We start from the raw sequence: 27,152 nt of genomic DNA, 5'->3' as shown, positions 1-27,152 counted from the left end.
CGCGGGGCTCAAACTCACGGACCGCGAGATCATGACCTGAGCCGAAGTCAGCCCCTTAACCAACTGAACCACCCAGGCGCCCCAAGGACCAGGATTTTCAAGGTAGCCCTCAATGGGGTATAACTTTACTAACAAAAAGATCCTGACTTAACAATACCTAGCATGACAAATGCTACCATTCCAGATGAAGAAGCACGCTCTGATGTGCAAATAGTATTTTAACTTTTTTATAGTCACCATTATTTAATTTGCTTCACAAATGCTAATTTAAGCATTGTGGTTAGTATCACAGACTGTAGAGACAAGCCAATCTCTAAGAGAGGTTTTGTGAATTTCTAGATCTGTGACCTTAACCCTCAGTTATTTTATCGGTAAAATGGGATAATGATGCCTATTTCTGAAGAACTTAAATGTGAGAAATCAAATAGAACATTTAGCTCAATACTGAGCATACAGTGAGTGTGCTATAAGGGTATATAAAATACACGGATATGGGGCCCTGAATGTAAGAAGATGATAAGCCAGACTCTCCATTTGATGGACAACAAAGCAATCTTTTTTTTTTTTAAGTTTATTTATTTATTTTGAGAGAGAGAGAGAGAGAGAGAGAGAGAGAGAGAGAGAGAGAGAACCAGCAGGGAAAGGGCCGAGAGACAGAATCTCAAGCAGGCTTTGCACTGTCAGCATGGAGCCTGATGTGGGGCTCGAACTCACAAACCGTGAGATCATGAACTGAGATTCTCACTTCTTTTATTTCAGAGTGAGAAAAAACTTCCTGAAGACGATTAAAAACCCAGAAGCCATAAAACAGTTTTTAAAAATTCTGCTTGAGGGGCACCTGGGTGGCTCAGTCGGCTAAGCGTCCGACTTCTGATTTCGGCTCAGGTCATGATCTCATGGTCACGAAATCAAGCCCCACCCAGGGCTCTGCGTTGACCCTGGAGTCTGCTTGGGATTCTCTCTCCCCCTCTCTCTCTGCCCCTGCCCCACTCATGTTCTCTGTCAAAATAAAACACTTTTTAAAAATGAAAATACAAATAAAAAAAATAATGAAGTAGATCACATGTGCTGATATGGCACAACTCCGAGACATTTGCAGTGAAAAAATATGTAAGCCTGAGGAAAGAGGCTTCAAGTGAAGTAACTTGCCGAAAATAGCCTTGCTGTTAAGTAAGGTCCTTGGTGGTAAACTCAGCTCTTTCCAAGTATAAAACCCTGCTTGAATGGATACTGGGCCCTGCTGTTCTCCTACTGTGGAAAAGTCATGGCGCGCTGGTAAGACGGGAAGGGTCAACAGACTGCACATCTTCTGTGCCTCTCTGGACCCATTGTTTCTTTAGGCAGTTTTTGAAGGAGTAGGGGACAGGGCTTGGGGTGGAGGATTAACTGTAAGACTTTGACCTGGTTAATTATTTCTTGAGCAATGTATTTAGAGCTTTCCCTCTTAATAGCCGTCACACGTATCCCGCACTAGCAGGGAAGGTATGGCTTACTGATTCCTCTCTGGGCGACTGGAGCAGACGTGAAGCTGAAAGAGAGATCAAGTTCTGGAAAATGTAGAAATTCGCTCCCTAACGGCCTGCTGCTCCTCAGGAAGCTTTTTGTACCCACAAGAAAGCCAGGTACTTATGGCAACATTTTTTTTTTTCATTCTGAAGAGGGACAAGCATTCAGCAAACTAGGGCATTAACAGTTGCTGAAAGGCATGTGCCAACATCACAATTCAGTCCCTGAGAGGAAGTGAAGGCAGAATTCTTATCTAATTAAAACAGCTTGGGGAAAGAAAAGTGGGCAAAGGATAATTACCTAGTTTGGCATTTGGCCTGGAAAATAAAGGTAAGTATTCTTCTTGCAAAAACTGTCAGGAAACTTCACAAATTATAATGCTTGCCTTAAAACATTATAAGGGAGGGAATTTTTCATCCTGAATCCCATGGTGCTTGACACATATGAATTATCTGTTCCTTGGGCTGCTTCATTAAAAAGCAATTATTCATTTCTCTATAGAAAATCAAACTTAGGTACTGAAGATCTTACAAAACAATCCACAGGCCCAGTCTGGCATCTTCTTTAACTTCTAAATTCTAGTTCTCTTTGGTTTAGTCTTGATTGCTTTCATCAAGTGGAATAAACCCCACTTGGCAAAAATATGTTGGTGTTTCCTAGAGATGCTCTGGGGCTTTCTGGTTGTTGGTGTTTGTGAGTTTGTTTGTTTTTACTTTAACCTGTTGGAAACTTTCCACAGCGGCATAGTGTAGAATGTGGTTGATTAGGCAGTCAGAAATCTGGGTTTTATTTCTGGTCTGCCATTCACCTGCCATGTGTCCCTGGCTATAGCAATGCGCTCCGCTGAGGCTCACTTTCTTCATCTGTAAAATGAGGAAATTTGTGTTAAATCATGAAATTCTTACCAGGAATTGCAACGATGTAAAGTAGTTGGGAACACAGCCACTCTGGTAGAATTAGGTGACAGAGCATGGAGACTCTGCATGGAGGTCTGCACCCATCCTGCGTGGCTTTGAGGATGACCTTCCTATCATTTCCAAGGAAATCTGATCCCTGGGTAGAGGGAGACACTGGTCAAAGGTACAAACTCTCAGTTATAAGATTAATAAGTTCTGGGTAACTAATGATTAGCCTGGTGACCTACTGGGGCCGGGAGGTGAGAAAAATGAGATTATGGTCAAAAAGTTCAAAGTTGCAATTATATAGGATAAATAAGTCTAGAGATACCAAGTACAGCATGATGACTATAGATTATAATACTATATCACACACTGGAAATTTGCTAAAAGAGTAGATTTCAGGTGCTCTCACCACACACACACACACACACACACACACACACAAACACACACACACAAATGGTAACTATGTGAGGAGATCGATATGTCAATTAGCTTGACTATAGTATTACTATGTATATGTATACCAAAACATCATGGTGTATGCCTTAACTGTATATAACTTTTGTTTTGTTAAAAATAAGCATATATGAGCTAAAGTTAGTTGCTGTGCTATGTTTTTAAATGGACTGAAAAATGTAAATGTTCTATGGAAAATAATAATACTATATTGGATACTTGAAATTTGCTAAGAGTGGGGTATTTATTCTCACTGCACACATACCAAATGGTAAACGTGTGAGATGATGGGTGTGTTAATTAGATTGGTATGATAATCATTTCACAATGTGTACATGTATCAAATCACTACACTGTATACTGTAAATGTATACCGTTTTTATTTGTCAATTCCACCTCAATAAAGCTTGAAAGACATTTATTAAAAGAACTAAAATACGATCATAAAGAAAAAAGAATAAAAAAGAATCACCATTCTTGACAGTTTCTAAAGCCCATTCACATTTTAACATTCCATAGTTCTATAATTCTGTATTTGCAAAAAAAAAAAAAAATGAGTAAACGTATAAAGGAATTCTTGAACTCTCTTGCAAAATAAAGGTAATACTCTTACCCAATAATATGAAAAACAACCATGAAATGCCTTGCATGATTAATTCATACAATAAAAGACTTGGAATAAAAAGATGTGTCCTGTCACTAAAATGAACAAATAATAATAATTAACATTGATGTGCCAATCCCGGCTCTAAGCACATCACATGTGTTAATTTATTTAATCCTCCTAATAACCATAAATCCTATTATAATCTCCATTTTTCAGACACACAGAACTAAAAGCAGAGAGCCAAAGTAACTTGCCCAAGGTCATTTAGCCAGTAAGTAGCAGAGGTGAGCTTTGAACCTAACAGTGTGATTTAGACCCTGTACTCAGATTTCTGTGTTAAACATAGCCCGCTGAAATATTAATCCATCTGAAATGTTCTTGATAGAACTACAGAAGGATAAAATGTTGGAGTTGAAATCACTCTTAGGGATCAGTGTATTCCAAATCTTTCATTTTACAAGTAAAACCAATTTTAAAAGGGAAAAATAATATCTTGGCTCTGCTGAAAGTTCTATCAATTTCCCTAAAGTTTCTCAAAATGATTTCTATCAGAATTTTCAACTTAAGGACTTACATTTCTTTTTAAAAAGTAAAACAATCATTAGCTCAGAAAACATCAGACAAATAGAAGCTTTAAAACTTAGAATAAATGGTCATTAGTTTAGGAGATTGTTTCCATTTTGTTGTGGGAAGTTTTCCATTCAAATCATCTGATTTAGGTCTAGAAAGGCACTTTGAAAACACAGCAACATCCAGAGTTCTGCAATGGGTAGTTCAGTTATCAAAACAAAAACAAAAACAAAACCCTACCGTAGTTAGGCAATAAGACATAACAGGTTGTACATTTCAGAGTGATTATTGTTAAATTGCCCAGGGCCAAGAATTTTTCAGCCACCCAAGCAGTACAGTAATTTTCCTGGAGTTCAAAGCCAGGAATGTACACATGAATTAAGTTCTTTCATTAAAAAAAATTTTTTTAGGCTCTCATTTGTTCAAGTTTGGATGTCTGGCATCATTGAAAACCAACCAAAGATTGAGTGTTCGGGTCAACCAGAGAAGCTGGAACCAACCACGAGAGCCTGAAGAATCAAGGCATTTCTTCTTAAGGATCTATTTCAGAGCGGACATGTAATAAGTTGAGTTTTGGGGAGTACTTCTATGATATACCATTGTTTCAGCAGAAAACTAAATTTTATTCTGCAGATAAAGCACGATGCCTATATATTATTTTTTCTAGAGTGCCGAACATATCTCAAGACAGATTCAGCAGATTTATTCCAAGTGTGAAAAAACACAGGCAACCCCAGGCACTTGTTTTTCCCAAAGACCTTCGGCTCAAAATAATCAGTATTACAAAGTGCATATTTTGGGATTGACGTGCCTTGAGTTCCTTCAACTGTCACCATCCATGTTTGGATCTAAAGCTTTTTGGAGTTTTATGATTCTTCGGAGATGATTTTGGCCCTTGACTGTTGCGCAATGAGGTGCTAAGACAGGCTGTTTTCAGTAACTTGGTTCCTCTGTTGGCGTCCTTAGAATTTTAGGATTGACCATGAAATTATTTTCCTTTAAACTTCTCTTGAAGTTCATCTAGAAATGGAGAGTCCTTTAAGATACTCTTTTCAGAGACAGGTGCCTATTCCAGCTTTGGGAAGGCATTTGGAATTGTCTAAGCCTTCAGTCTCAAGGCATGGTCTGTATCTCTATTACACACTTAAACAGCTTTATCTCTATGTGGGGACCTTTCCTCTAAGGTCCCAAAAGGCCACTGGGTTGCTGCTTTACCAGAAATAACCGAAGAGCAATCATCTCTCTAACGATGAGCATTTGCTTCTCTTAGAATATTTTCATGTGCTTTTGTTCTGCGTTTCTCTATTTTAGCTTCAATACAGCATCATAATGTGTCTTGTAAAGATATTGTATTTAACTAACAGGAATCGAAATTAAAGTTAAATTGAGCTCCTTGCTGAGCTGGAAACACAACACAACAGGGGTGAGTTTTGCTGTGTGTGTGTGTGTGTGTGTGTGTGTGTGTGTGTGTGTGTGTGTTGCTGATTAAGTTCAGGGCATGCAACCCCAAAATATGCACTTTGGTATATTGAATTTTTGAGCTAAAGGCACTTGAAAGGCAGAAAATACAGGAACAGACTTTTTTGGATCTTCCTTTATCCACCTAAGGACAGAACCTCCAAAATGAACTCAATTGTTATGGATCCCTGCCCCAGGAGCTTTATCAACCAGACAAGACTGACTCATCACTGGAGAAGAGACTAGATATTGCCACCACACCCAAACTTTGTCACAAACTGTCACATTTCCTATCTTGTCCATCCCATTTATCTTCCCTAAAAACCATCTGCTCTCCCTTAAATTGCCTACATGCTTCCCTCCCTTCCCCTACACAAGCTGTCAAATCTCACCACTGTTTGGGATATACACTGTTTTCCTATGATGCCCCTCTATACGTAATATTAAAAATTAACAAATGTGTTGGGGTGCCTGGGTGGCTCAGTTGGTTGAGCATCTGACTTCAGCTCAGGTCACGATCTCACTGTGAGTTTGAGCCCCGCATCGGGCTCTGTGCTGACAGCTCAGAGCCTGGAGCCTGCTTCAGATTCTGTGTGTGTGTGTGTGTGTCTCTCTCTCTGCCCCTCCCCAACGCACACTCTGTCCCTCTCTCTCCTTCAAATATAAATAAACATGAAAAAAATTTAAAAAAAAAATAACAAATGTGTATACATTTTCTTCTGTTAATCTGCCTGCTGTCAGTTTATTTCACAGACCCAGCTCTCCAGTCTCAGAGAGAAGAGGAAGTCTTTCCTTCCCTACACAGAGAGGAAGAAAGAGGAATATGATGACATCAATAAATGTAGCCCACTGTCAGTGAGTAAAAGAATGGACATGTGTACATGAAGCTGATTATTAAGTCCATGGTGTATCTTATAACTGTGGACGCTCAGAATCCTGGAAATATAACAGCTTCGTCTCCAGCCTGCCAAAGTGCTTGGAATTTCCACCATTAAAGCTCTGGGAAGTTCTGGTTTCAACAGGAATGTTTCTCAAGAAGTACAACAAAATAACACACTGCAATCTTTTTTTGAAAATGAACATGTTTTACCTTAGATTAGCCAGTCCCCCCAAAAGGCCCCTGAAAAGATGAAAATTGAAAAACTTTTTTTTAAAACATTTATTTCTGAGAGACAGAGAAAGACAGAGTATGAGCAGGGGAGGGGCAGAGAGAGAGGGAGACACAGAATTCGAAGCAGGCTCCAGGCTCCGAGCTGTCAGCACAGAGCCCGATGCGGGGCTCGAACTCACAAACCATGAGATCATGACCTGAGACGAAGTCAGACGCTTAACCCACTGAGCCACTCAGGCGCCCCCGGAAAGCTTTTTTATGGTGATGGGGGGCGAAGAGTAGGGGAGGGGTAAAGAGGGAGAGGAGGCAAGACCGGCAAGGAGACAAAATTATGGGCACTCCAAACCTGACTGAGGGGATTCAGGCACAAGTGACGAGAAGAGGGGAGCATCGAAGGCCGATCTTCACAATGGTTGTACTACTCCAAATAAAAACGAATTTATTTCCGTTAACACCCAGCTTACTGCTGACCCAACGCAGCATACCATTTGGCTGTAAGCAGCACTCATTTCAGGTCCATCACGGTTCATATCTGGTCCTCAACAGCAGCCTCCACAGAAACAGAAATGAAACCAAGACTTGAATATTTACGCTCATAATGTCAAATAAAACAATTTTTCCAAGTGGTTCAGCCAGGTATCGACAGGAAATTAAACCAGAATTCATGGAGGAATGAATTTTCTGATAGGTTTTAGAGTCCAGCATCCCATATTTTCAGGCAAAACGGAATAAGAGAAGCCATTCCTGGCATTAAACCAACTCCCTCCCTTCCCCTGGAAGGTCTTTGTTCCTATCATAAGTGACTCATTGGATTACCCCAATTAAGTCCTGTTAGCTCGGTGGGTCTTTGTTTCTCTACTCACCCCCAGATAATACCTACAAAGGATCTGAGGTTCCTAGATAAGAGGCAGCATTTCAGGAGAATCTGGCATTTATATCATGATGAAATCTATGACATCATCATCGCCGTTCTCCTTGTCATTACAGCCCACCAAGGGCTTCCATTGTCTTTTCAGAACTAGCCTTTGAAAGCGGGAACATCACTCTTCAGTAATCTCGAAGCTCAGCCAAGGGTTATTAAGTTTGAAGCAGGAGGGGTGCCTGGGTGGCTCAGTCGATTGAGCGTCCAACTTCGGCTCAGGTCATGATCTCACGGTTCATGAGGTCGAGCCCCACATTGGGCTCTGTGCTGACAGCTCAGAGCCTGGAGCCTGCTTCAGATTCTGTGCCCCTCCCCCACTCATGTTCTGTCTCTCTCTCTCTCTCTCTCTCTCTCTCTCTCTCTCTCTCAAAAATAAACATTAAAAAAATTTAAAAAAAATTTGCGGCAGGATTCAAAGCTACCCTGCCATACTTACAAGAGGCTAGTTTAAGATATGTTTAATATGGATCTTCCTTTGCAGCAGCAGAGCACGATCCTGGGGAAGAGAGAATGGAACAACAGACACAAAATGTCCGATTTCCGTTTCACACCTGATTGCCAAGCCCTAGAATTCCACACGCTCTCAGAAACACGCATAGCTGTATCTTGATCAAGAAAGGCTCATGAACCACAGTTTGTGCTGAGTCAGATTCAGGTTCCCTTGCCAATTGTCATACCTGCCTCTCTCCAATCCGGTTTCTCTTGCTCCCTGTCCCCCGCTATCTTGGGATGCCCACCTTTCTCACAACGTGGCATGAGCATACAGGCTGCAGACACAGTCCTACAGACTAACTCCAGGAGGTCACCTGTCCTCACCGTGTGTGATCTGTGACCTACGGACGCTGGCAGCACAGTGAAAACGGCACAGAACTCGAGAATTCTTCAAAACACTCCATATAAGGAAACAGGTTCTTCCGTCCTCTGTGTCCACTGGATGTTCATAACCATACTTTCCTCTTTGCAGAGTTCTATTCGTCTTGATAAAGTCTATCACGGAAACTAAAAGTCCCCCACAAGGCTTTGGGGCGCTCAAACTTTGGGTTTCAATTCATTCCACCAATCTCTCCAAATTTTATATCTCTTTTCTTCTACCCTTTCCTTCTAACTTACCTCCAAGAAAAATTCCTATTGGTTTTGCCCACATGCCAAGTGTTAGAAAGGAAACTGTGCATGGCCAAAGCCCTGACTTTGAAGACAGAAAGGACAGTACACGCTGGGGGAGGGCAGGCCTGAGTAACGGTCCGCAACAGAGACGGTCGCTTCACCAGAACGGACACAGCAAAACTGAGTGCTGCAGGCCCCTCCTGCACCTGACCGCTATTACCTCGTCACAAATCCCGGCAGGCAGGGTGGCATGGTAGCTTCCCCGGGACGCTCGGAAGCGGCAGATACGGTCATGGTCTTTCAGGCTTGTTACTCCTGCTATTGTATCACCAGCTCATCAAACCAGGCAGTAGACACGGACCCAGAAAAAGGCACAATGGCAGCTCCAGGAGGGGGTCGGGGGCCCGAGCCAGACAGACATGAGACAGAGCGGGCACACTCTGTTTCCGAAGGAGCCCAAAGGGAGAGTGGTCGGAGGACTGAGGATGGTCGTTCACATACACCATCTCGTATCATCTCACCTAGCCCAGGAGGTTTCCTGAGGATGAACCAAGGCCTGTCTGGCTCCCAAGCTCACATTCTGCCACTGCCCAGTGTCCCCAGTCTGACTAAGTGACTGCCAGGTGTTTGTGAGGCTGGGGCCCAGGGTAGAAACAGGGGCCTTGGGATTTCAAGTCTGGGAGATCTTTTCTGAGAGTCATAGTTAAGGCTTAACAGCGTGTACCTTGGAGTAAACAGGCCCAGTCCCCATCGCCGCTCTGCCACTGGCTGAGTAGTAGGAGAAGTGTAGACTTCAGGCGAATGGCTCAAGCTTCTTACACTTCAGCTCCCGCAGCTTCAAAGTGGGGCTGTTGTGAGGTTTCAATGGCAGAGTGCACTTTAAACACCCAGCCTGGACAGTGACACATAGTAAGGACTTCCTAAACATTATCATATTCACTATCCATTGTTTGAGAGTCGGCAGCTGAAAACATTTGTGAATGAGGAGTTTATGCCAGGAAGTGTAAGAAGAAACACCCAGGAGGTCTGGAGTTGTCAAAAGTCCCGGGCATCCGTTTCAAATGGCCAGCACCACCAGCCTTGGAAACTTGGCCCCCACTGACTCTCTATTCTAAGTTTCCCTTTGGCAAAAAAGTGCCACCTTCGACCCAGTCCCCCATCCTAGTCTCTGCAGGTCCCTACTGGAGACGGAAGCATATTTTTCTAATTCCAAAACTGGGATACATAGCCTGACAAGTATAGTTACGTCTGGAAGGGGACAAGGCACAGAATATCTCAATCTGGTTCTAGTTTAGCTATTCTAGGAAATGGGTCAAGGGGGACCCCCAGGCAGTAAAAGTGCCTAACGCCTCCCCCTCCACAACGCATGCACCTCGACGGTCCAGGTGGCTGACACCTATTCCCACAAGACATCGTTTGGGTAAAGACGGTAAGTTACCCCACTATTTAATAAGGTCTGGGGGTGGGTAAAAAAAGTATTGCCAGCTGTCGGCACCTTGGCATGAACTAATTGTCAGGATCTAAAAAGACTCCTAATAAGGTCTCACGGGGACGTGGCAAGGATAGTAATGGACTAGAAGTGATCTCTAAACTGCAATCCTACCTGAACGTTGGCATCACCTGGGCACCGGTGTGCAGAACTGAAGAAGGGGCAATTAAGTGCAGGACAGGGTTGATAGTTGCTCTGATTCTTAACGTCACCTAAGGTTGGTTTTGCCCCTGCAAATGTCAAGGCTCTGGGGCCTCAGGACTCACTTCAGACCTGCACCCCACCAGCGCGGGGTCCGGGTGGCAGGAACGCTGGCGTGGGGACCGAGGGCCGTGACCGCTTCTTGTTCTCGAAATCCCCGCCGGGGCCCAGAGCACGGCGCTCCCCTACGAGCTCATCACGTGCACAGCCCCGGCGTTTCAAACCCGGCCCGAAGCCTGAGGTCCCGGACGCCGGGGTGGTTTTTAGGGTTTTCTTTCTTTATTATTTCCCTTCTTGTTCTCCACAGTTGGTGATTTTCTGCAGAAAAACGGCTGAGAAAAAAAGAACCTATTTCATTTCCAGTTCCCATCACCGCGATTTCCACATGGATGTGACGTGGGCCAGCTTCCGAAATGCCCAGGTGACTCACGCGGGGACACCCGGGGGCGGGGCGCAGGAGTTTCTCGCGCGGTGGGCGGGACGGGGCGGGGCGGAGCGGAGCGGGGCGGGGCGGGGCGCCATTCGCCTCCTGCGCCAGCTGCCCCTCCAGCGCCAGCTGCCCCTCCAGCGCCTCCCGCGCCTTGCGCGCGTCCCGCGCCCTCTGCGCCCTCTGCGCCCCCTGGCGGCCGGCGACCCGCGGCTCTCGGCGCCGGGCCCGGCGTCACGTGACTGGAAAGTCCCTAGGTGGAAATCCCCCCCGACCCTCCGCCGGCGGTAAAACAGAAAGGGAAAAAGAGAACTGGCAGTCTGCAGACTTCGCAGCGGGCCAAGTGCAGCGAGCTCGGAGCCCGCGGGGGCGGAGCGGTGACAGCAGCCGCCAGGAGAAGTGCGGCGGCGGTGGCGGCGGCAGCCGTCTTGATCACACCCCCGGCCGGCCCGGCCAGCGAGCGAGCGAGCGCCTGGCTCCGGCGTCCATGGGGCGCCTCCTCCGCGCCGCATCGATCCCGGCCCACTGCGCGCGCAGGTCCTGACCTGGACTTGGGACTTAGGAAGAGGATCGCGCGGCCGGGACAGGTAACCGCCGTGTCCCCTTGCCGTCTGCCCAGCGGCTCCGCGGGGCCAGGGCTGCGGGTGAGGAATCGGCACCGTCTCGCGGGCTGGCCTCGTCTAGCTGGCGTGGGCTTTGCAGCGGTGCTGGAGGGGAGTTTGTTGGCCGTATGTGCCCATTGTAGCTCTTGAAATGCTAGGACTTGAGGTCGCCGCGCCAGATGTTCGGGTGACAGCTCTGGATTCGTCCAGCCAACTGGCCCTTTTACATGCTGCAACAAAACTTACGCTGCAGCGGACTGGTGGAGAATCGCCTCCGGACTGCTAGGTCGGTGGTCGTTGGTGCTTTGCTCCTTTTCGTGCCTTTCTTTATTTTTAAGTCAAGCTCTGCATGCTTTTGGACACGTAGACCTTGCAGAACCGCTGTGGCTTCTTGGCAGATTGTGGAAACCCAGCCCACCGCCGGGTGGGGTGTCGCAGAGGCAACTGAACCGGCGGGGGTGGGGGACTCAGCCAGCCTGCCTGTCCAGGGACAGCTTGCAGAGACACTCCAAGTTAAGTGCAAGGAGGTGGGTGGGGTCGAGGGACAGGCGTTCATCTTTTTCTGTTGGAAGCAGCGTTAAGACAAGTGTGCGCGTTGGCCTGCTTTTCGGGTGCTCCTCCGGTTCACAGTGTTCTGCGGGCCCCTGCCCCAGCCCCTACCCCACAGTCAGACAGTCTTTGTCAGCCCGGGTCGTCCCACATCCTGCCACCTGGCCTCTCAGGAAAGCAGTGGTATTAAGTAAGGAAGGAGCTCAGCTCTTTTGAGACCGCTTTGTTTTCAGTTCTCCCTGTCTCTGATCTTTCCTTGGAAAGCTGGTCTGGTCTAGTGTCTGGGGGCAGCATTTGGAGAGAACCATTGTTCATGAAACAGCTCTCTCTGGACCACAGCCCTAGTGTCCCCAGTGACTGAACAGCCAGTTACTGCCCCCTTCTCGCTGTCTAAGGTGCTTCTTTGATTTTTACAATTCCTCGTGCAATGTTTGAAGTGTCGGCGGGATACTTTTCCTGAAATTCGGGTGAGGCATTTGTGGATAAAAAGCCAGTGAGGTAACCAGCATAAAAGTAATGTTAAGGGTAACAGCGTACATCTTGACCTGGAAGGGCATGACAATCATAGGTCAGGAGAATCTATTCCTTAATCTTAAATGTGGAGAAGTCCAAGAACGGGGAGCTTGGGCTGTGCATTTTGATTCTTTTAAGGAGGCACTTCTGCACACTGTGCGAGGCTAAGCCTATGAATGAGATGACCTTGAGCCATCCAGTACTGGCATTTGCATGTCTTGCATATGGTTTACAGCCCTCACTAGTTAAGGTCTTTGCTGAAAGATTTTTAAGTCAGAAGAGAATAATAGAAGACCCAGAAAAACAAAAAGGCAGCACTTAGCTTGTTTCAAATCTTTTTCCTTCCCGCCTCTTCCCCTCTGAGAGCAGCAGGCGCTTGTGGGAACACCTTGCGTTGTGGGAATAGCGAGGGGCAGGTGTTGGAAGTTGTGGCGTCTGGGCAGAGCTCTCTGTGCTGGATGGTGTGGAACCTGGGCGGGACCTGTGCTTCTGTTGCCTTGGCTGCAGACCGAGAATAGGGTCAACTTTGATTTTTTAGCCCCAGCATTAAGCATGGCACTCGACCTTCAGTAGGTGGTCAGGCAGTGCTTCTTGAGTGATGAACAGATGAATGAGTGATACCGTGAGACTTTTGCTGTGCCACAAAGCAGAAATGTGTGTAATGTTTCTGTCCCTTCATTGTGCTTGGGGTCCTGTTATAATTTTGCCCATTTCCACCTTCAGAGAATGTCTGACGTCAAAGGACAGGTTACCAGCTGACCCAGAGAGTGACGTCTCCCAGGCCTCACTGGCAATCAGAATAGGAATCCTTATCCAAAACGATCACCAGAAAACTCCTTGGAAGCAACGTCAGGGTCATCTAGTCCAACCTCTCTACCTTGAGACACAAGAATTTAAACCACTTTATCAATGGCTTTATTTTTTTTTTTAATTTTTTTTTCCACGTTTTTATTTATTTTTGGGACAGAGAGAGACAGAGCATGAATGGGGGAGGGGCAGAGAGACAGGGAGACACAGAATCGGAAACAGGCTCCAGGCTCCGAGCCATCAGCCCAGAGCCTGACGCGGGGCTCGAACTCACGGTCTGCGAGATCGTGACCTGGCTGAAGCCGGACGCTTAACCGACTGCGCCACCCAGGCGCCCCAACTTTATCAATGGCTTTAAAAGAGCGTACTCCCACTTAGGAGTGGCTTCCCTAAAATCCAGGTTTCTTCTTACTCGTAGACAGGTTTAAGGTCTTTCTCAACTAAAAGCTTGCCTAGTCAAATACACATACTATGATACAGGAGTGAGATTAACAGTTCCCATGAAACTTCCTAGGGAATATCTTCATGCTCTAAACCCATCTTTGTCTCATCTTGGAAACCCAGATGTATTGTGAGGCACCCTCCTGAGGCTTAGGAATGAGAACTGGGTTTCTACACAGCCACACGCTGCAAAGATCCCACGTTGCATCAATTCACAACATCCCATGCCGTTGGCGTGTGTTGTAGATGCTGGGGTTTGCCCCGTCTTCTTTCATTTGTCCTGAGTGTCCCCCTGGCTGAAACATCATTCCTTATCTGCTTCCAGACTTTCATTTCTTTCCACCAGAAAGAAAGAATGCTTAAAGATTTCACGGTGAAGACGGCGGGTGGGGGGGGGGGATGTATTATCCAAGTGTTGGTTGATCATAAATCTGGTTGGCAGTTGAAATGATTGAGCTCTAATGCCTGCTCTTGGAAGTGTGAAATTTCTTCTTCTGTTATTGTTATTTTTCTGTTTCTTATTCTGATCTTGTAAAGTTCAGTGGAGAGGTTCTGAAAGATTGCTTATTATCTGGTCTTAAAACTGCAAAGCATCTTACTGGAAATAGGCTTTTTTCGTTGGTTATACTCAGTTAAAGCTCTATAAATTTTAGAATACATTTTAGAAATAAGCTCTTTATAAATATTTCACCTTGGGGCTAAAGGAGAAACTTGAATCAGCAGCCTATGTGACAACATAATATTTCAAGATTTCTCACAAAACATTTACTTTCCAGTATAGGGAGGGAGGGCTTACAAGAGATGAATCAAGGCTTTGCCTAAGAGCAAGGGGAGTGGTCATAGGGGAGGAGCCACGGACTTGTCAGGACTACCTTGTGCCTGGCACTGGCATTCAGGGCTCCCGAGATCCAGTGGCTGTGTCCGAGTAGCGTCAGAATGAGATGGGGGCTTGTTGGTTATGAGGTACAGTACCTGTCGCTGACAGATGGGCTTGGCTCCCTGACAAACGTTACTGAAAACGCGGGTTATTCCCCTCCTCCTCAGTACCCACTCTCCGCCTTCCTTCTCTTGTTTAGACTAATCTGTAAAAGTGATGTAACTTAAAAGAGTCCAGTGTGAGTTCATCTTGGGGGCCAGCTAGTATCCTGGGACTAGAGGCGGCTACGATCTTTTGCCTACAGATCAGGGTAATGACCAGATCAAACACAGGGGTTTCCTGCCGCCAGGTATATAGGAGCGGTATCGGAGTTGGACTCACGGAATGGGTTTCCCCCCCTCCTCTTCAGGTGTCGCAGAGCACCATGGCTGAACAACTCCTTCCCCAGGCTTTGTATTTGAGCAACATGCGGAAAGCTGTGAAGATACGAGAGAGAACTCCAGAAGATATATTTAAGCCTACCAACGGGATCATTCACCATTTCAAATCCATGCACCGGTACACGCTGGAAATGTTCAGAACTTGCCAGTTTTGTCCCCAGTTTCGGGAGATCATCCACAAAGCGCTCATCGACAGAACCATCCAGGCCTCCCTCGAAAGCCAGAAGAAGATGAACTGGTGTCGAGAAGTCAGGAAGCTGGTGGCCCTGAAGACGAACGGTAAGCTCGGTCTCGGGGCTGGCCGCCACGGTGCCGGCAGAATTCGTCCAATTCCGGTCGCACTAGCCCAGACGCGAGTCTCTTGAGACCGTGGACGCTTCGGTGTAGGAACTCTATGATAGGCATGTGATGAAAGCAAGCTTCCTTTGCCGCTATTTTTGTTAAGGCTACTCTGTAGTTGTGTGTCTTAGAGAGCAGAGGCACTGAGGCTCGAGGAATGCATTTCTAAACGCCATGCCTCCCATTAGATGACTTCCGTATCTAGTTGCTGGGGCTGTTCAGTCCTTTGTAAAATACGCTTCCCTGGCCAGTAGTGGAAACCTTCGAAGGTTTTCAGGTCAAAAGGAAAGCATGGTGTGAAAACTAGTATTACTGTTGTTATTTCCCACTACCATCAGAGGATGCTTGTGATAATGACCTTACACTTCTTGAATTGATTGCATGTGTGGCTTAACCAGTGCATGGCTGTTGAGGACAAAAGGGGCCCCTTGTTGTCGGCTCTGCTCTTACCTCGGTTCTGTTGGTTTTGGTCCCATGATATGAGATAGAAAGGTACTTGAGCTTTTTGGCACAGACTTTAGACCTCTACTTTATTATTTTTAGGGATTCCTAGTTCTGAATTTCTTTGCTGTCTGTGTGTGTCTGCCCAATGGCCCTTTACCATGAGTAGCTGTTTCCTGTTCTAAGCTTTATTGTTTTGTATTTTGATTACTTCCTTTGAGCAAGAGTAGGTATATCATGGAAACATCCAAGCGTACTGTTTTATGCAGATGCAAAATCCTGCATTAGCATATAGCGAATTATCACAAGGAGCAAATAGACTGTTCACAATCAATGAAACGCTCATAGTCTAAGTGAGGACAGGAATCTTAGAGGTTCTTACATCCACAACAGTCCTTCGTTAGGACCACCTCGATCCAAATAATACATCCAAGCAGAGGAGATCCTTGTTGACAAGGAGATGATAAGAGTATTAAGTTAATTAACTTAGTTGGTACATTATCTTTGGCTATTTTGGAGTTGGGTAAGTGGAGTGATTGGAGATACGTATTTTGCTGTGTCCTCGGTGGTCTTGTGCGTTACTTCAACACGTTGTCTCTACTTTTGAAGCACAGGTTCTTGGAAATAAAGGTAGAATGAAAACTGGGAATAGGTAGGGTTTACATTGTTCTTGGCCTTAAATCAAGTGATGCATAGAAGTGGGTAATTATGTTAAGTCATCCTCAAGGGGTTTATATTCCTGACAGTTTGTGGTTTTAACTCTCTCCCATTTTTGTTACCAAAAAAGCGACACAGTGAACTTTGGGAGAGTTGGAAACAGAGAGATTCTGCCAAATTAGTAACGTGGTAGGAAGAGGAAAACCATCTTATCATTAACAGAGTTAACTGACATTTTAGGTTGAAATTCTCCTTAAGAAAAAAAAAACAAAAACGATGTATATAAATAGTAAACACTTGTCTTGCAAAGATAGGTCATTTAAGCCAGTAAGGGTTCATGCTACAAATAAAGCTGCAAAAGCAAGTGCATTTTGATACCGTTTGCTGGGCAATAGGGATTTGGGGGCCCAGATCCTTTTATTTCCCCAGGTTCAAGAAAATGCCTTAAAATTCTGGAAAAGGAAGAAAAGATATTTAGGGGAGGGGGAAAAACAAATTTTTACTCCGGTTTTTATTAGCACCTTTAAAAAAAAAAAACAACAACCTTCCCCCTCTAGGTGGGTTCTACAGAGTGAATGGTCTGTTTGGGGAGGGGGTGATTCACAAGTTTGCATTTGAGGATATGAGACTGTGGTGAATGAGGAAGGGAGTAGGTGGCATAAAATTGAAACTTCATGTGAAAAATTCCAGCGTCTATTGGCTACAGCGATTTCACTTGTATAATGAATAGCCTTATTCCAGCTCACCCTGGCCACGCCCACTTGGAAAGTCCAGGGTGCGCTTCACAGTTTAAATGTCTGCACACCAGAACAAAAAGTACAATAGCTGTTGCTCAATTGCTAGTCAAATAACTTGGCGCTGGGGAATTCCTGATGTTACTTAGGGAATTTTGTACTGGTGCCTCTCAATAAAGAACTGAAAGTAAGCGCGAGAAGAAGAAGAAAAAAAAAAAGCCTTATCTTTGCTCTAGATTTTGCAAAGGGGAAATTTCAACAGAATGCAGTCGTTGCCACACTTCTGCCAAGACAAAGGACTGCGCGATCTTTTTTTCACTCGTGTGTCTCAATATTTTATTTAGCTAGTCTTTGTGTGTAAATTGCAGGGATGCTGGCTGTGGATATGTGTATGTGAGGGGTTTTCTTTGGTGTTCTGTTTTGGTTTTTTTACAGTTTGACTATAATTAAAATCTGATAAAAAAAAAAAAAGATTTCAGAAGCTTTTATAGCCCTACTTGGGGAGTAAGGTAAGAAAACAGGTGAACTTTTCTCGATAAAAACAACTGTGTGCTCGCCAACAGAGAGTAAGGAGTTAACTTTTTTGGTATTGCACATTCCCCCCAAACGTTCATTGTTTGGAGGTTGGGGAAAAAGGCAGTCTCTTGAATCGTGGGTTTTCATCTGTGAAAGTAACAAATTCATGGAATAAAGTTAGACCTGTCTTTTTCTCAGAATGCTGGAAGGCAGGCTGGCGGTAGGCAATTCGAGAGTCTCAATCCCACTGTATAAACCAGGAGAGGAAACTCCCAGGCCCCAAAGTCTTCAGCGGAATGGTCAAGTCATTTACCACTGAGTCATAGCCAGACCGTCCCTGTCTAGTGAAGGGAGCCAGGCTAGCTTCCTGGTTCGTGCGTATGACCCCGTGTGTTCTCTCTCTAGAGCCAGACGAGTAACAGCACTAGTGTCTTAGCCAAAACATCAAGGAATGCTAGAAAGGGACGGGCATTAGAGATTATAATCCAGTGCTCTCGTTTCACGAAGAGAAAAAATAACTCAGAAGCTGGGGAATTTCCCCCAAGGTCACACCAAAATCAGTTAGTTAGGGCAGAGCTAGGCTAGAACCAAGGTCCCCTGATAATCAGTCACTGGCCCCTTTGCTCTGCTGGCGTCAGTCGTTAAGAATAAGAGTGAAAAGGATGGTTTTTTCCTTAAAGCTGTCATTAGCTTGTGAAGTGTTCTCAGTGTGTCCTTTGACTAAGAAATTAAGCCATTTGCATTTCTCTCACGCCTTATTATTCAGTGCCCTGCGCCAGCCAGGGCGAGTGCATCCTGAAAACCTTTGCTGGGTCTCTGATGTGTGCTGCTTCTGTCCTCAGGCGATGGAAACTGCCTCATGCACGCTGCTTCCCAGTACATGTGGGGTGTTCAGGACACAGACTTGGTCCTGAGGAAGGCACTCTTCAGCACTCTCAAGGAGACAGATACGCGCAACTTTAAATTCCGCTGGCAGCTGGAGTCTCTTAAGTCTCAGGAGTTTGTGGAAACGGGGCTTTGCTACGACACTCGGGTATGTTTTGCTCCCCCGTTCAGTATCTGTTGCTAGAGCTCCTTGGTGGGCAGGGGTTCCCCAGGCCAGCCCCCTGCTCTCAAGGAGCTTATGATTTACCAGGTCACATGCACTGGGCTAGGCAAAGCGTAGTCAGTGGAAAACACCAGAAACCTCCTATGGGATGAACCTGAGGCTGTTGCCACCGCAGGGGGGGCTTCCAGGCTGCAGATTCCCAGCTGTGGCGTCTCTTCCTTTCAGCAGAAGGGCTTCTGTTCCTGGCCTTGCCTGTGGTGTTTCGGTTGCTTTCCAATCTGACTGGCCCTTTGTATGCTTTACTGAGCCTGCCAATCCAATCCAAACGTGGGCCTCACTGTTCTCAGTCACAGGCCTGGAATTTCTGTGTGCATTTGGGTAAGGGGCTCTGGTGCTATGCCTCATGAGGGATTTTTTTTTTTTTTTTTTGAGAACAGGTGCTGTCTCCATCCTCCCCCACTTTTTAAGGTTTGCCTTCTAGTGGAAAAAATAAAGGAAGAACACCAAAATGGGGAAAAAAGGGTGATCATTTGAAGGATGGTTTCCAGAAAGGGGAAAAGTCAGCTGAGTTACATAAATGAATCCGTAGGGAGCGAAGTCGACTGAGTTTTTAACGCTGAGAACATTCACTCAATCGTGATTTTTCCCTTTACCCCTTCTCCTTAGAATTGGACCGATGAGTGGGACAGCCTCGTCAAAATGGCATCCACAGACACACCCATGGCCCGAGGTGGACTTCAGTATAACTCACTGGAAGAAATACACATCTTTGTCCTTTGCAACATACTCAGAAGGCCGATCATTGTCATTTCAGGTGAGATGCCTGTACGTTGCTTATTTGTGTTCAAGGGCCACTCGGCTCTAATGCTTTAGCTCTTAGGAAAAACCCATGCTACCTAAGTGATAGGCAACAGCAGCTGAAGAGAATTGGGTGAAAATCAGCAGCGGGCCTTATTTATTTATCTCTTTCTCTTTCCCTACACAGACAAAATGCTGAGAAGTCTGGAATCGGGTTCCAATTTCGCTCCTTTGAAGGTGGGCGGGATTTACCTGCCTCTCCACTGGCCGGCCCAAGAATGCTACCGATACCCCATCATTCTCGGCTACGACAGCCAGCACTTTGTACCCCTGGTGACCCTGAAGGACAGCGGCCCTGGTGAGAAAACTGCGCGTGAATCCACACTTGTAACTACTGGTCGATACTGGGACACCCTGTTCCCACTGAACACCAGGCTCTTTGGGCCCTATGACAATCGCCTCATTTACGGTTATTATTTTTACTTGAATACGGTGTTCTGTTAGGGGCCTGATTCGCACCAATACTGCAATAGTGGTAATCGTAACCCCGGCCGTCGTTGTGTATGGTGTGGCAGTACTTTCAAGTAGGAGATATAAGCATCACATTCCTACTGTCATTGATACATGACAAAGTAAGGCACAGAGCCCTGGCATGGTGCAGGTAAAGGTCTGTCAGGTTAGCTATTATTATAATAGCTTAAAGAGCCAGTGAAGAGGCAGTGTGCTAAGTGCTTTAGGCACATTATTTTTATTTCATTTCATCCACAGGGTGTAAGCTGTAATACACAGGGTGTAAGGGTGTACGGGCTGTAAGCATTGGTGGCCTTGTTTTTATAGATGAGACCCTTGAAGCTCAGAGCGGTTCAGTAACTTGCCTTCTATCACAGAGGATCGAAAATCGGATCAGTCCGATTCTGAATTCTGGGATTTAACCAGTGAGATCCACTGCCTCCAGGCTGCTTGGTATTTCCTGAGCTTCCTGAAGAAAGCACTGGATGTTAGAGTTTAGTATAGTTTGCTCCACCAGCTGAGTTTGATAATACTTTTCCAAAGTTCTTTACTTGTATCCTTTTTGTGTTTGCAGAATTTAATCGTTACATCTGCGCGGCCTCACACGTAATCTCATGCAGTGGAATCACATGTTGCTGACGTGTTATTTTGTTTCCCGCCCCCCCCTCCCCCAGAAATCCGAGCTGTTCCACTTGTTAACAGAGAGCGAGGAAGATTTGAAGACTTAAAAGTTCACTTTTTGACCGATCCTGAAAATGAGATGAAGGAAAAGCTCTTGAAAGAGTACTTGATGGTGATCGAAATCCCTGTCCAAGGCTGGGACCACGGCACCACCCATTTGATCAATGCTGCAAAGTAAGAGTTTACTCTTAGCTCTCTTCCTCCCTCTGTCATCCTCAGCTGCTTGTACGACAGCCACGTAAGCTGAGGCCACCCCCGAGCTCCACAGTAAAGCTATTCGAAGCCAGTTTCCTCCAATGTGAAACAAATCCAGAGTTGTGTACATGAATCAGAGAGGGTGACCGGAGGCAGTCCTAACTTTGCTTTCACGTGAGAACAAGTACTTTATCCATAGCGATTTGCCTGCATATCTGGATGCGGACGGTCAGCGCTGTGGCTTTTAAGTATATTAAACCAACGATTGTTTTGTTTTGTTTTGTTTCGTTGAATGGCCCTAGCAGTGGGCCAGCAAGTGAAAATCCTTGGAAACAAAAGCCTTTTTCTCTTGGCTTCTTGGTCCGGACAGACACATCAGACACAGACTGGGTTGTAGATTGGGTTTCTACGGCGGCCATAGGATTGTGCCAACTTGGAAGGTGGAGGAGAGACTCAGAGTGCACATTGTGCACGTATCCAGACCTTAAACACTGGGCTTTATGTTAGAGGGATGCCCGTTTCTTAGGACTTGAAATGTACAAGAGAGGACCATGAAGGCCTATGAGCATCAGTTTCTTCCAGTGGAGATGAGCAAATTACAGATGATCAGAAGTCAGTGGACAGCGCCCCGTGGGCGTGTCTTCCGCTCCTCGACTGAGACTAGCAGTTCATGCTGATAGAGACCAGGCACAAGTTTAAGATTAGTAACAGCAAAACACGGGACACAAAGTCCCAGAGTAGTTTGAACTATAGAGTAGCCTGTCCCAAATGAATGCCCTGAGTCATGTTTTACCAGAAATTGGGTCTCTGAGGAGTTAAAAGGTAAAAGTGACTTTTTAAGAGAGGACCAGAGTAATTAGGTATAGAGGCAGCCCCAGAATAGCCCTTTCTTTGGAATTAGCTGTCAACTTGGGGTGGTGCGAGATTGATTAAGTAAGACAGTGGTTCCTGAAATAATGAAGCCTTCTTAGCAGTATAGGACTGTGCTAGGAGTACAAACCCTTTATCATAGGCCTGCTTTTCAGTGAATGGTTATGCTAAAAGTTTTGTCCTGTGAGCTAATGACGTGAAGTCGTGTGTGTGGCCGCGTGGTCTCATATGTTGCCTTTTGGTCTTTAGGCTGGATGAAGCTAACTTACCAAAAGAAATAAACTTGGTAGATGATTACTTTGAACTCGTCCAGCACGAGTACAAGAAGTGGCAGGAGAACAGTGAGCAAGAGCGGAGAGAGGCACATGCTCAGAACCCTTTGGAACCTTCCGTGCCCCAGCTCTCCCTCATGGACGTAAAATGTGAAACGCCCAACTGCCCTTTCTTCATGTCCGTGAACACCCAGCCTTTGTGCCACGAGTGCTCCGAGAGGCGGCAAAACAACCACACCAAGTCCTCAAAGCTGCACTCCAAGCCGGGCCCCGAGGGGCTCCCAGGCGTGGCGGCCGCGGCCTCGCGGGGTGAGGCCTACGAGCCCGGGGGCTGGAGCCCCGAGGAGCCGACCGGGGGGCCTCATTCGGCCCCTCCGACGGCGCCCAGCCTTTTCCTGTTCAGCGAGACCACCGCCATGAAATGCAGGAGCCCTGGCTGCCCTTTCACGCTGAACGTGCAGCACAACGGATTCTGTGAGCGGTGCCACCAGGCCCGGCAGCTTAACGCGGGCCACACCTCGGACAGCATGAGGCACTTAGACCCCGGGAAGTGCCGAGCCTGCCTGCAGGATGTCACCAGGACGTTTAATGGAATCTGCAGTACTTGCTTCAAAAGGACTACGGCGGAGCCCTCCTCGGGCCTCAGCTCCAGCGTCCCTCCTTCCTGTCACCAGAGGTCCAAGTCGGACCCCTCGCAGCTCATCCAGAGTCTCTCCCCACATTCTTGCCGCAGAGCTGGGACCGAGGCTCCCTCTGGCTGCCTCTCTCAGGCCCCACGGACTCCAGGGGACAGGACAGGGACGAGCAAGTGCAGAAAAGCCGGCTGCATGTATTTCGGGACTCCAGAAAACAAAGGCTTCTGTACGCTGTGTTTCATCGAGTACAGAGAAAACAAACGTGAGTGACATGATCGATTTCCCAACTCCCGTTTCAAAACCCCTGTCTCGAAGCGGTTTAGTTCCTGAGCTTCAAGAAGGCGGCCGCTCTGGGCGATGGGGCCAGGTGCGGCTTGCACAGAGGGACGGTCACCGTGACTGTGCCAGCCCCACGTGGAGGCGAAAGGCACAGGAAACCACCTTCCAAAACCCTACAGCGCCTCGTAGGTAGCATCCGTAGAATTTGTTTTCGCGAACGAGGCCGTTGAGTGTCTGGCATTTATAAGGTAGAGTTTAACCAAGACTTCTTTGGAGACTTAGATGCAATAGAGAAAACCCAAAATCTGAAGAGCAGCGGCCGGAGAGAGGGAAGTCCCCACCGATGTGCTGAAAATCTAATTTGAAAGAGGGACGGGCAGTTAATGCCTCTGCACAGTAGCTGTGCCTGGCCGGTACAGCATGTCCAAAAATGAGAGATTTATACAGTCAAAGATGTGTCAGTAATGGCATTATCATTACTGTCTTTGACTCGGCTGCATTTACAAAAGGCCGCGCTGCCCCCCCCCCCCCCCCCGCCCCCCACAGGCTACCCGAATCTGTGTCCGAAACCTGTTTTGTTCCTCTAATGTCAGTGTCTCTCCCTGCCTGGAGACGACCCGTGGCACTGATCAGCACCCGCTGTCTTTTAGATTTCGTCGCCGCTTCCACGAAGGCCAGTCCCACGGCCCCCAGGTTCCAGAATGCCGCCCCCTGCCTGGGGAGGGAATGCGGCACCCTCGGAAGCACCGTGTTCGAAGGGTACTGCCAGAAGTGTTTCATCGAAGCGCAGACCCAGAGATTTCACGAGGCGAAAAGGACTGAAGAGCACCTGGTGAGACATTTTGAGGTCCTCCCCCCTCCCCGCTGGGCCAGCCCTCCTTGTTGCCCCTCGGTGACAAGCAGACTTTCCTCCCTGTTCCGGGGAGGAATGGGAGTGGGGCGGGGTCACTGTGGCGCCCGGGGTTGGAAGTGCAGCAGCGGCTCTTGATTTGCATGGCCGAAGGACACTTTAGGATGCATTTGGAAAGTAAATAGGGGCGCCTGGGTGGCTCAGTCTGTAAAGCGTCCGACTCTTGGTTTCTGCTCAGGTCAGGATCTCACAGTTTCACGCATTCGAGCCCTGCATTGGGCTCTGCGCTGACAGTGTGGAGCCTGCTTGGGATTCTGTCTCCCCCTCTCTGTCTCTGCCCCTCCCCACTCGGTGCTGTCTCTGTCTCAAAATAAATAAATAAAAGCTTTTAATAGGTAAATAATTAACTGAAAAGTAAATAAAGCCAGCCATAGATTAAAACCTCATAAAGCCTCCGGGGGGCTCCCGGGTGGCTCACTCAGTCTGTTAAGCGTCTGGCTTCGGCTCAGGTCATGATCTCACGGTCCATGAGTTCGAGCCCTGTGTTGGGCTCTGTGCCTGCTTCGGATTCTGTGTCTCCCCCTCTCTCTCCGCCCCTCCCCCGCTCACACTCGGTCTGTCTCTCTCTCTCACAAATAAATAAACGTTAAAAAAATTAAAAAAAAAAAACACTTAAACCTCCTAAAGCCTCCAAAAAGCTAGATGCTGACCAGAGACTTCTTGGGTTTGTAGTCGAAGCACGGGCATCTAAGAGGCTAGCAGGCTTCCTCAAGTAATCCTTTACTACGAGACGGGGAGGAGGCAGAGCGTCCCCGGGCCTCTGCGCAATGGCACCTAAGAAAAGCCAGCTTTGGCTGACGCATGCCTGTCCTGTTCATAGATGGCAGGGAGTTTAAATAAGGGCAGCTTATTATTCACGCAAGCAGAGGTGAGCCGGGCCAGCGTTCGCAGGCCTCCGGGTGAGGCTTGGGGGCTCCACTCGGCCTCCCTGGGGCCAGGCCTGCTTTCGTGGGACCGGGAGGGAGGAAGCGTCCGCGGACAGCTCCTGTTCCCGGACTGCGCCTGGAGCTCTGGTTCCCTGGGCCAGGGGGATGCTCTGCGCCCCGTAGAGCTCCTTGCAGAACCCACACTGTCTGCTGAGACTGCCCCGTGCTGTCCCCGAGTAGCGGGACCCACCGTTCCCTCTGTTGTTCCCTCTCAGAGATCGAGCCAGCGCAGAGACGTGCCTCGGACCACGCCGAGCGCCTCGAGGCCCAAGTGCTCCCGGGCCTCCTGCAAGAACATCCTGGCCTGCCGCAGCGAGGAGCTCTGCATGGAGTGCCAGCACCTCAGCCAGCGAGCGGGCCCGACGCCGCACCGGGGCGAGCCGGCCCCCGAGGAGCCGCCCAAGCAGCGCTGCCGCGCCCCCGCCTGCGACCACTTCGGCAACGCCAAGTGTAACGGCTACTGCAACGAGTGCTTCCAGTTCAAGCAGCTGTACGGCTGATGGCAGCGGTGGCCCGCCCGGCCGCCGGGGGCCTCGAGCCACTAGCCAGCATGGTGCTATGCCCTCAACGCGCTGACGCCGCCGAGGGCCGTCCCCGAGGCAGAGAGCTCCCGGGGGCTTCCAGCCGGGAGGGAAGATAAGCTCTCGGTCGCCGTCGCGGGGAACGTTCCCAGGCGGCCCTCGAGCGAAGCTAGTGACTGGCGGTGGATGGTGTCGGTCCGGCCCAGTGCTCGTCCTCACCTGCCATGCGGAAGGCCGGGAGCTGCGTGGCCTCGGGACGGGCCGGGGAACCCGGAGCCCTTCCTCCTGGCCAGCCCCGCGTCGGCCTCGCTCACAGACGTGAAGCCGAAGCCCCACAGCCCGCGGGCCCTCTGCCAGACGCCCGGGAAGCTCAGGGAGAGTGGACATATTCAGAGAGTCAGTAGTTAGTGGTTTTTCCCCACCTGCCTGGCTCCTTGCCCACGGACACGGCAGAAGCAGAACCATCCACACAGACTGATTCTGAGGCCTGCTGCAACCGAACACGTTCACACTGAAAAGCAAACCAGCTGCTCTTTACAGTATGCACCTTGGAAAAATCCAGTTATTTCCATAGGGGGAAGACGTGTGACTCTCTTGGTTATCACCGTCTTCCCTTCGAAGTTAGGGTGATGTGTGCATCAAAGTGTGTACATGTATAATGTGCCCTTATATTACGTATGAGGGATTTTTTTCTTATTCCGGTGAAATGCTGCCCTAGAGATTTAAGTAGGAAGACTGAATAACAACCTGTTTTCTGGTTGTTGTCAGGGGCACCGTCTGTATATAGCTTGCGTGAATTTAACCAGCTGCCTTGTTAAAGTGAGCTCCCTGTTGTGTTTTACGTAAGTCACTTTATTTATTTTATTGCAAACTTCAATGTTATTTAAATGAAGACGTTTCTTCTGCTTTGGGGAAAACGCTTGCTGTAGTGTCTTGAAATAACATGGTCATAGTGGTTCGTGGCACCGGCACCGGCACAAGTCCCTGACTGTGTTGGGGATTTGGCCTCTTCGATGCACTTTGGTTTGCCTTCCCTAAGAAAGAAGGAATTGCATCAAAGGTTAATTCATTAAAAGCTCATGCTTCTTAGTGAAGCTTTCGGTGGTCAGAGCCACTTCTCAGCCATATGATAAGAAACAGTAGAGACATGCGTCTGAGTATCCTACCTCCTTAGAGATAAGATTAGGAAGGAACAGGGATGAGATTGGAGAAGGTCACGGGGAAGGTGTGGCCTTTAATGATGGTTTTATTTGCTGTGCTAACGCTATGTCCCCAGGTGCTGGCAGTGACCTCACATCCAGTGGCCCCTTAGCATTGGGACAGCAAAACCCTGTGACCATGAGCTTAAGGAAATTTCTTTCTGTCCTCAGCCTGCAGTTTCTCGATATGCTTTGTATTCTTGTCATGCTTGTTCTAGACAAAACGGGAAACACATTGTTCCCAGAGGTAAAGGCTGCCTTTTTTTTTTTTTTTTTTTTTTGGTCTGGAACTTACCATCTGAAAATATTAGCCGTCTATAACTCTACGTAGCCTTTACATGTGTTATCTGACACGTTTGCCACTCGCGATGCCACCAGCCTCTTTGCTGGACATCAATCTTAATAATTTTTTTCTAAAGATTTTAAATAAACTTCAGTGTTCAGCTAGTTCTTCTACAGGTTGTATTTTAATATTTTGTGTTTATCAATATTTTCATTCTTAATGTGAAAAAATGGAATTATTTATACTTAATATAGAAAGCATTTGAAATTTGCACATTTAGTTGTCCCTAATAGCCATTTACTCTGTTGAATTTCTTCAAGTTTTCCTAAATAAGTGTAACTTTTTACAAAAGTCAC

The 27,152-nt window shown here is 47.3% G+C and overlaps 1 protein-coding gene and 1 long non-coding RNA gene across 3 annotated transcripts; one reads left to right on the top strand and one right to left on the bottom strand.

The window, feature by feature from the left end:
- Nucleotides 1-7,866: 7,866 nt before the first annotated feature.
- Nucleotides 7,867-10,819, bottom strand: LOC121013399 (uncharacterized). Its single transcript, XR_005782682.1, has 2 exons — nt 10,240-10,819; nt 7,867-8,028 (listed from the first exon to the last, which is right to left on the bottom strand). It is a non-coding gene; the product is annotated as an uncharacterized LOC121013399 (long non-coding RNA).
- Nucleotides 10,820-11,070: 251 nt separating this feature from the next.
- Nucleotides 11,071-26,153, top strand: TNFAIP3 (TNF alpha induced protein 3). Of its 2 annotated transcripts, none has more exons than XM_040449065.1 (9): nt 11,071-11,340; nt 14,952-15,261; nt 18,512-18,702; nt 19,384-19,531; nt 19,703-19,873; nt 20,700-20,880; nt 22,021-22,940; nt 23,608-23,789; nt 25,009-26,153. In XM_040449065.1, exons 2-9 carry the CDS (start codon nt 14,967-14,969, stop codon nt 25,291-25,293), a joined length of 2,373 nt encoding a protein of 790 aa, XP_040304999.1. In that variant the 5' UTR covers nt 11,071-11,340; nt 14,952-14,966; the 3' UTR covers nt 25,294-26,153. The 2 variants fall into 2 exon arrangements, with proteins under 2 accessions (XP_040304999.1, XP_040305000.1); XM_040449066.1 differs by lacking the exon at nt 11,071-11,340 and adding an exon at nt 11,371-11,641.
- Nucleotides 26,154-27,152: the final 999 nt, after the last annotated feature.

This window comes from Herpailurus yagouaroundi, unplaced genomic scaffold (assembly GCF_014898765.1).
Source record: "Herpailurus yagouaroundi ecotype Mexico unplaced genomic scaffold, PumYag 198, whole genome shotgun sequence".
Taxonomy (NCBI): domain Eukaryota; kingdom Metazoa; phylum Chordata; class Mammalia; order Carnivora; family Felidae; genus Herpailurus; species Herpailurus yagouaroundi.
The sequence above is the reverse complement of the archived record's forward strand: the minus strand, read 5'-3'. Positions and strand labels throughout refer to the sequence as shown.